General features: G+C 36.0%; 1 protein-coding gene across 4 annotated transcripts in view; it reads right to left on the bottom strand.

The window, feature by feature from the left end:
* Nucleotides 1–3,315: 3,315 nt before the first annotated feature.
* Nucleotides 3,316–10,140, bottom strand: part of adgrb2 (adhesion G protein-coupled receptor B2) — a 336,322-nt gene continuing 329,497 nt past the window's right edge. The window contains exons 32-33 of one of the 4 annotated variants that reach the window (XM_016292624.1): nucleotides 5,933–5,986; nucleotides 3,316–3,693 (exon numbers count right to left, since the gene is read on the bottom strand). In XM_016292624.1, the coding sequence (XP_016148110.1) occupies nucleotides 3,517–3,693; nucleotides 5,933–5,986 (231 nt within the window). In that variant the 3' untranslated portion in view covers nucleotides 3,316–3,516. Of the gene's footprint in view, nucleotides 3,694–5,932; nucleotides 5,987–8,012; nucleotides 8,065–10,140 lie in introns of those variants that run through there. The other 3 variants (XM_016292626.1, XM_016292627.1, XM_016292623.1) reach the window with 3 other exon arrangements.

Here is a 10,140-nt window from a genome sequence, read left to right as displayed (position 1 = left end):
GCTTGATGCAAACCTGTTTCTGATCTCTACAGGCAGTTATTTTGACCTCAGGACTTGATTTTTGCGCTGATATGCATTATCAGCTGTTAGATCTTTAATTAAGATGTGTGTGCCTTTCCAAATTATACCCATTCAATTGAATTTGCCACAGGTTAACTTCACTTGAAGTGTAGTGACATCTACAAGCAATATGAATGCTCCTGAGCTAAATTTCAACTGTATGAATGAGTATGAGTATGAATACTTATGCAATGGAATCATTTAAGTTTTTATTTTTAATAAGTTTACAAAGACATTAAAAAAACGTCTGTTTTTTGCATTACCATTATGGTGTATAGAGTGTAGATTGATGTGGACATACACACAGACACACACACACACACACACACACACATATATATTTAATACATAGGCCTACATAAAATTATTGTATTTGACATTTCTGTCACTTCTGAAATTATGGCTATGCCCCTGGTGTGACAAAATGTTAGCCTATACAAAATGTTGCCTCTCTCATTATTTATCTACTACATGCGTGAATCAGTGGGCGGGGCTAGACAGGCAGCGATGTCAAAGCAGGCGTTGATTTTCTTCTGAGGGGCGGTGTTTAGCCATACTATTATGTTATAAAGTGGCACATTCCACAAGCTGACATTTTGGCAGATTGGCTTCAATTTAAGCTGTTTTTAGACTAACGAGAACATTTTGAGTTCTGAAACGTACAGGATGTTTTTGTAGTACAATGACCTCTTATATGTCAAAAGATCAAGGGAATTTTGATTTCTCAGTTCATGATTCAGTTCCTTTAATTTGCAGTAGATGAATGTGGAAAATGTATATCAAAATGTAAGATTAATAGTTCAAACAACACTGGAATACAAAGTAAAATAATTGAAAGCCATCGCCATTCTCTTTTAATTGAGCTTTATCAATGGGACTTGGGACAAAATAGGAAAAACCCTACAAGGGCATTCATCACTTTGAAAATTTATTTTCATATAAAAAGACACTCTATGAAAACAGTAGTGGACTACTTTGTACAATCTTATGTATAAAAAAAAACTTAAATGGTGCAAGGAGGATTCTCTTGTGATAGCCATCTTCTTTAGCTAATGGGATTGTGTGTGCTGGCAAGGGCAGGGTCCAAAAGTTTCAAACATGTCAAGCCATGAAGAAAACACCATTCATGTTCACCATTAATTTTCCTACATGACGAACATCCTCCTCACAACGCACATATATAAAATACATAAATTTTATGTGACTGTAAGGCCATTCTCAAGATTTGTTTCCTTTTTTCCTTTTTTTTTTTTAAAGAGCAATACATAAATCTGTTCAAAACATACTTAGTTTAGTGGGATTCTGGAGTGTAATTCTCCAGCTTCAATTAGTAGGACTCAGTAAACATCTATGAAAAAAAAAACCAACACTCATATAGAGACATAAATAGAGTGGAATGATAAAATGTTGAAACGGTCGATGACTGCATCAGACAAAAGAGCAACAAAAACAAAACAGGCACTGTAAATGAAGCAGGGTTTGTGTACAGCTGAGTCATTGTGAAGAGAACCACTCCAAAACTAAAATAGCCGTCTCACCTGTGTGGTTTATCATACTAACCTTTTAAGACAAGGCTACAATGACCTCACTTCCTTTCACCAAAGACTTTATCTAAATCCCAAACATTCCGAATTTTAAAATTCATATTATAAACATTTAGTTCCAGTCCTCAAATTTGATTAGCCGGTGTTCCAAGAGTGCTAATACTCAGTCCAACTGCATTTGAACTTTCCCAGTTCTTGTATCTTGGCTTCTTTAGGAATTATTTTCATTGGTGGAACAAAAATTGTCACATTTAGTCAGAAAGAAAACTTCTTGTTTACCAAACTGTTAAAATAAATATGACAAACACGCTACACGCTACTTTTCAGCAGAACTGCTGCCAAACAGCACTCTTGATTATGCAATATTGCTTTTCCCAAATATGAGAGTAATATTCAATCTTTCTCGAATGCAGATGAGACAGGAGATGAAAAACTAGTTTTAATTGCTATGGTCGTTTGGAGATATTTCATGAGGACGAGGCAGCCCGTGTTCCCCATTAGTGCAGATTACTTGCAAAGGTTGAAATGGCATGCTCTAGTCTTGCCATCTGTGCTTATATAATATGCTGACTTCAGGGATCTTTGAGCAGATGAAATTTGCGCCAAGTAAGAAAATGTCAAGACAAATCGTTATTCCCCCAAGATAATTACCACACCTCTCTCTCCCTCATTTGCCCTCTCGTTCTCGCTTTCCGAGTCTCCATGTGGAGTTACATCAGCCAACACAACTAATGAATGGGTTATAAAGAGAAGCAGGTTAGCAAAGATGACCTCTGCGGTCTGCTTAGCATTACGCCAACTGTCAAACTCCACAGTCGAAGTGCAGAAATAAATCGGAATCAGAGTCACTGGGTTTCAAATGAAAACATCACAAAGCACTACTTTTTTTGCAAGAGCAGAAATGTAGCACAATATTAAGATGGAGAAAAAATGTGGAAACTTATCACTACCTTTGTGTTGGTTCAAAATGGAAACGGTCTCAGCTGGAAGTGTGTCTCTTATTGGATAAGCCCATTCTGGAACACCAAAGCTCCTTATGACTGGAATGTGGATTATTTTGGTTGTTTTGTGTAGGATGGAGCAAAGACGCTTCCCTGGTGTGAACGAATGCAAATTTGACAATAAATCGCACATACTGTATAGCATAATATTTTCTGTCAAGCATTTTGAGAAACTTAAAACACAATCACACAGCGGACCTACTTTCACCCATGAAATGATACCTGAAGTTTAGTTGTAAAAAAAATAAATAAAAAAAAATAAAAAAAATAAAAAACTTTTAGAAAATAAAATAAAATAAAAAGATGGACAAGCATTCTAAATAAAATTATAGAAACATTTTTTTTAGAACACACACAGCATGTAAGTACAGTATGCCTGATGCAGAGGGGGGAAAAAAGCAGAGGATGGCACATATTAATGAATACTTTCAAAACTTCTCCTCCCTCTTCCTGAAAAACAAAGCAAGAAAAATAGAAACGGGACTTGAATAATTCAAGGAATGAGAAGACAGAAAGGAGGGGAAAAAACCCTAAGGGGTTATTAAACAGTGTACGAATCATCAGTACTGTTTTTTTTTTTTTTTTTAAGTTTCTCTATAAAAAGAAGGGTGCAGAAATATTACTTTTTTTCAATTCCCAAATCATCAAACAGCTGAAAGAGAATCCTTTCTGAAGTAAAATCAAGACATTTCAGAAACAGTTTTTTTTTAACCATACTCTCCAGGCCCCACTCTTTCATTTAATGTCTCTGTGTGAAAATATAGAATAGAGCACTCTTCATCTCTGGTCTGTCCTCACACCTGTAAACAAGTACAGAATTCTTTAGAACACGTCTTGCTGAAGATCACTGACAGCATGAGTACGTAAGAGGGTTTAGTTGTCTCTCAGTTTGTTGTAGGTGTGTGTTCTCTTCACACTTCAGTCTGGAAGTCTCCTTCGGATGTGTCAGGTGTGTTGGCGGAAGATGTGTCCCAGGGTTTATTGCGTAACTCCAGTCTGTCCTTATGTTCGCTCGAGCCACACATCTGCTCAGGGATCATGGTCTTAAAGCTGTCCCAGGATCGCTGGTCATCTGTGGTGGACTTGTCCTGCATATGCACATACACAGAAGAAAAATCAAATTAAAATTTGAGCATGAATGCTAATTACCTCTAACCACAGCCAATCTCTTACAAAAAGTACCATGGTAAGAATAATTTCTAAAACTTTATTCCCAGGACCCAAATATGTACAGTGATCATTTTATTATATATAAAAAAAATATATATATATATATTTAAGTGGTGGCTAACCGTAAATTATATACTGTAGACTATTGTTCAAAAGCGATGGGTTCAAAAGCTATTTTTTGTTTTATTAATATTATAATAAGTATTTAATATAAACTAATACTTATATTCAGCAAGGATGCATTAAATTGATTAAAAGTTATAGTATAGACATTTATAATGCTATAGATTTCTATTTCAAATAAGCCTAAATGCTGTTCCTTTGAACTTTCTATTTATCAAATAATTATAAAAAAAAAATTAAGCTGCTCAACTGTTTTCAACATGGGTAATATTAATACATATTTCTTGAGCAGCAAATCAGCATTTTAGAATGATTTCTGAAGGATCACGTGACACTGAAGACTGAAGTAATGATGGCTGAAAATGAATCTTTACCATCAAAGGAATAAATTACATTTTATATCATAATAATAAAATAAAAAAATAGTTATTTTAAATTGTAATAATGTTTCACAATATTACTGTTTTACTCTATTTTTGATCAAATATTATGGATATAAAACATGAACAGTTAAACAAATATATATATAATAAATTTAAATATATAATATACACACTTATTCACACTACATACACATTTGGGGTCAGCCACCACTATAAAAACAAAAACAATAAATGTATTTAAATTTTACAGTGCTATAACAATATAACCCATATCTATGGTATTCTGGCAGAATCCATCACTACCATAGTAGTTTTTAGACATGCCAAGAGCATCATAAGGCTGAAAAACAACATTTTATCTCATCTGGAACGTAACTAATAGAAATGTGCTTGGGCATTTGTAATTCACATTTAATGTGCCTGAATGCATGTTTCGACAGCAGCATAAAGACTAAATGGCCTTATAGCCTTGCTACATTACGACTTGTGTATACAACATATGGAGCGGCTCACTCATCGGCATTAGTGGTGGTCTGTGCTGAGTTTTATGCCCGGCTATTCCAGGTGTTCATTATTCAGATGGCCAGAACACACACTGAGGCTAATGGTGTATCCTACAGCTATATGGCCTCTTAATGGTAGGTAAATTCCATTAGGGGCAGATTAATCTAATCATTCAGAGACTGGGGCAATATGAGGTTGGGATTGTAAGAATACATACATACATACATACATACATACATACATACATACATACATACATACATATATATATATATATATATATATATATATATATATGTATATATATATATATGAGGGACAGACCACTCGAAGGGGACTTTGTTGAGACCTGACAAACTCATCTTGCAGTTCCCCTCCTCTCAAATCTATTCCGAACTTCCCTGAAAATGAGATGCATGAACCTGCATATTTTGAAACATCTGAGGCGATCAATTTCAGGGTTCCTGTCGGCTCCCCCTCAGCTCAAATGCCCACTGATTGCATGTGCGACAGATCGGGAGATTGGAAAACACCACATAAATGACTGTGGTATGACTGAGAATAAGTTTCTCCGCCTACCTCTTGTTCGTGAGTGTTTGTGAAGGGAGATGCTTAAACTCAAGCTGTGTGGGTGGGTTGGCTGGTTACCATGGAAATGAAAATATCAAGACACACACACACACACACACACACTAAATTCACACATTCACATTGTGACGTTATTATTGAGTAGAGAGCAAACTGGACATCTTTTCTTTTGGCTCTCATTTACAGCCTAAAAAAAAATCTGATTTGCATTTGCAGGCTTGTGTAAGCAAGTTACCATCCACAAGGGGTCGACAGCAGCCTGATTATAATTCACCCAATGTAACAGGCTGACAGCTGGCAAAATGAATACAAAAAGCATAATCTGGCAGCCAATTTGCATGCTAAACTCTGAAGAAGGAACATTTTGTCGAGCAGAAGTGTTGTTAATGTTGAAGAGGAGCCCGACTTTATTCCTAAGAGAATGCTAACGCGATTGTGCTGCTCTTGCGTATTTCCTTTCCCCTCCATCTCTCTTCCTCCCGATCGCTTTGCTCCCAACAAGCCTCCTTCACTTCCTCTAGCTTTCTCCATCTTTCCTTGTCAGGCCTTTTCTACTTACACTCGAAGAATTCTTTTCACCTCCGGCAGGCGAAATGCTCCATCGCTTTTCCCTCTGTTGCAATAAAAATGAGGATGGGAGAAAAGAAAAATAAAGGAGAATAGAGAGAGAGAGAGAGAGAGAGAGAGAGAGAGAGGGAGGGAGAGAGACAGGCAGAGCAAGAAAGAAACGGAGGGGGATCACAGTCACTAAACATGTCTGGGGGGAAGCAATGTTTGTTTGAATTTTAGTTACCTTGATGGAGAAGTCTATAGATTCAATTTTGGAGGCATGCACGCTCCCTTCCCCCATATTTCTTTTGCACAAAGACAGAGACAACTTAAATGGCTACAGCACTATGCTCAGGAGAAGTGACTGCTAACTTCAGCATATATGAACCATGTCAGACATGTCTGTATTGAAACACTGCAGTAGAGGAAGAAGAAACTTAACACTGCAAGCTAAAGAGAAGGACATTTTGTGAAGTTTTGGAGGCAAAAATGACATAAATTATCTTTTAAAACCTCATGCCTACTTTCTAAGGCAGCATGCTAACAGAAATAGAACCTTATTAGTGATCTTTAAACTAGATTGAGCTACTGTTTGGTTAATACTTTTCAGTATTGAATTAATTTGGTGCTTTTCTTGACAATTTTGGATATGTTTTGGTAGGCCTATTTTAAAATGTTGATAAGCTAATAGAATAAAATAGCTCATTTAAAGATTCAATTATTTTTGTCAATGCCTTTCAGCGTTGAATACATTTATAATCTGAATTTTTCTTGACTTCATTATTTTGGATACATTTTAGCAATTTAACATGTTGCTGTGCTAACACCACAATAAAATAGTTAATTTGAACTTGATTAAATCATTTTTTGTTCAATAGTAATGAATTAAGTTTTAGCATGCTGCTAAGCTAACAACACAATAAAATCCCTAATTTAAACTACACTGAACTATTTATGATCAGTATATTTTAGTATTGAATAAAATATATTGCTAATCTGTATTCTCTAATCTTTGCCTGCCGATTTAAGGCTGGGATACTCTACATGACTTTTTCTGTTGGAGGTCATTTAGTGTATGATGCCCAGTTTTTCTCTGTAAACAAAGTCGGCAAGTTTAGGATGACTATTGTTTTAAAATTTGTTTAGTTTCTGAAAGCTGTGTAGTGCATTTCAGTCATAGTATAAATGTCACTGCACTTACAATTATGAGCTTCATTCCTTGCTTTGCAAAGGATATATATCATGCTGCCTCAGAAATGATCCAAAATGAGAAATATTAGGAGGCAGGATAATGTTGCTGCCTATCATTTGAAATCGCTTTCACATCAGGAGTACACCTATAAACCCTTAAAATGCTGTCTTGGTAGGCAGCTCACTACATTTTTGAAAAGAACTACTCTGTCTTTACTAATTTTCTAGCCAGTCCCTATAGAGGATTCTTAAAGACTTTAAGAATGGATGTCACTCCCTCACTCTCTCTTTCCTTCCTCCCTTTTCTGAAAGTAGTGATGTGCAGGAATGCACATCAGCAAGAACACATATAGTCTGCGCTACCCTAGACCACTGATGTGGTATATGAAAATTATAGTATTATTTGAATCACTCCTTTGATTTTCCTCATCTCTTCCTTCATAACATTTAGTCATCAATTCCATCTAGCATTTTTCAATATTTTTGCCCAAGAAAGATTCACCAATTTACGTTTTTACAGAGTTAACAAATGTTTCTCCCCTTCAACACAAATACACTTTGGGGATTCGAGAACTAGTAATACATGTGAGCTGACAGAAAGGAAGGTACAGCAACACAGCAGTGACCACAACCTACAGTCTGTGTCCACCACACAGATGAGAATGCACAGGTCAGAGAAGAAGTCGGCTGTTGCACAATGAAGTAAAGGAAAGATGTGAAAGGAGCAGTGTCTACAGCAGCAGGGCAGTGGGGGAGAGCAAGTTTAGTTGCTGTGGGAGTTCTGTACTGGCCTAGAAGTTTCTATGGAGACTATAGGGTGGAAATGACAAAAAGAAACACTCTATGACTCTATGGCTCACACACACGCTGCTCTCTGGATGAGATTTTTTTTATGTTACCTTTTTTCTGTTTGTCGCCCTTGGCTCTGCTGACTGTCTGGCTACAGTCAAACTATGACAAAAAACATGTAGTTTCAAACCAAGGAATGACAAAGACAGGCAGCAGTGCATTATGACAAAAACAAATGCAGCAATACACAAAATAATAAGCAATATATAAAGAAAGAAAAAAAAACAGTGGATCAAGTAAAACAATGTGGGTATGAAACACAGAACAAGAAGCAGGATAGAACGACAAGGCCTTTGTCAGAGATGAGTGTCTGGGGTGAATTCACTAAATAATCTTAGTTTTGCCAATTTGGTAGCAGTAATTAATTAAAATTTAAATAATGGAGAAGAGCATTATAACTGGCTATTTATATAATTTTAGCATTCTAACGCCTAAACACTAAAGCCAACTGAGGTGTCTGGATTGGAGTGATAAAACTATATAGTCCAGGTAAAGTATGCCAGATTGCAGTATAGTCTACTGCATTGTCCACAATATGACACTGAAAACCTTTCAAAAGATACAATAGTGTCATGCAAATTGTGTTGAACACCACATTTTTAGGCATGTTTGCATTAAATGTTAAATTGAATTAGCATAATTCCTTTAGTGTACATTTGCTGAAACAACACTAGCAGCATTGTGCAAATAAATGATGCAATCTTAATGAATTCTCCCCTGTACATTTATACATTACAGGACAAAAGAGATATCAGTGAGCTTTGGGGTCTCCAAACCAGAATAAAAGGCCAGAATTATGGGATAATGTACACATTAGGCTGTTTGTTTCAGTGGTATATGTATCCCAACTTCTATATTGTATTAAATATAATCAGATAACCAGAATAAATGTTGATGAATACGGTCACCTTCATTGCATACATGATCTCTGAGTTCCCTCCATTATAAAGTCATACATTATGTATAAAGGATAATGCGCTAAAAGCCTTATCTGTTCTCTCTCTGCCATGACAGCCATTGCTGAGTTATACTGCATTATGTCAGCTCTGCTAATAGTCTGTAATCTATTATACTCAGTTCAATGTTAGAAAAAAACCCACAAAAGGGCAAAATAGACACAAAACTGTCACAGAAATTAATATTATCCCTTCTATACCATGATCCAGATATGAGCTGAGCTACAATACAGCAGGAACACAGTCCTACATGGCGAAATCTGCAGACATGACATATCTCACTAATTACGTCTTAATTGGCACAGACTGCAAATTAGCATTTGGCTGTGTGTGTATGAGTGTGTAAGAGTCCCATCCCAGCTTTAAGCCCCTTCATTAAGCTATTTGATGGTGCATCTGCTTCAAGTTCAGTCAACACAATACTCTGTAAAGAAAATATCATTTCAGAGCTAATTCTGTGTGGACAAAAGGCAAATACAAGATGGCAAAAAATCCGTTATTCATTTAATACCCGAGAGGGATGAAGCTCTAGTAAATGAGGAAACTATTATGAGAGAAAATCGACATGGGTGAAAACATACATATGCTACTCGTCCTCAAAGTAGCAAATTGTCTCAAACACCTGAACTTCACAGTTGGGCTCAGATACCAATAATTCAACTCACCTGCAGGGAAACAGTTTCAATGAGGCATAACCAAACATGCTAAGAATAGCTAAACACTCACAGATGCGCGCTAATGTGTACTTATAATCACACACACACGCACACACATTGCAAGAGTACTGATAAACGTTCAGAGCATAAGCTTTAAAGCACGACAATTACAATATTAGATTCATGAAACCACTGTACTACTGATACTATATATTATCAGTGCTATAGGGTTTTGAAAGTTTTAATGAGGCATTTGTACTAGAAAGTAGTTTGAATAGTACTATTTGATAGGGCTCACGAAATGCAATAATGCCAGATTGAACTTTCTAATTGCAGATGAAGGCCTTTAACACCTAGACATATTTTAAGTAGGTGACTTGACTTAAGTAGGATAAGTATTTTAGCTGCAAATATATTTTTTATAAAAAAAACCCAGCAATGTTTTCCAGATTACAGATGAGTTAGCCATAATGTATTTTACCACAAGACTTTAGGATATTCTGGTCTCTGCTCTATAAATGTATTTCTGTTTAAAAAACTGTGGTTGAATTACTTGCAGGGGGGGG

Source organism: Sinocyclocheilus grahami, unplaced genomic scaffold, assembly GCF_001515645.1.
Source record: "Sinocyclocheilus grahami isolate Dianchi unplaced genomic scaffold, SAMN03320097.WGS_v1.1 scaffold289.1, whole genome shotgun sequence".
Classification (NCBI taxonomy): Eukaryota; Metazoa; Chordata; class Actinopteri; order Cypriniformes; family Cyprinidae; genus Sinocyclocheilus; species Sinocyclocheilus grahami.
This window is presented reverse-complemented; position numbering and strand designations above follow the sequence as displayed.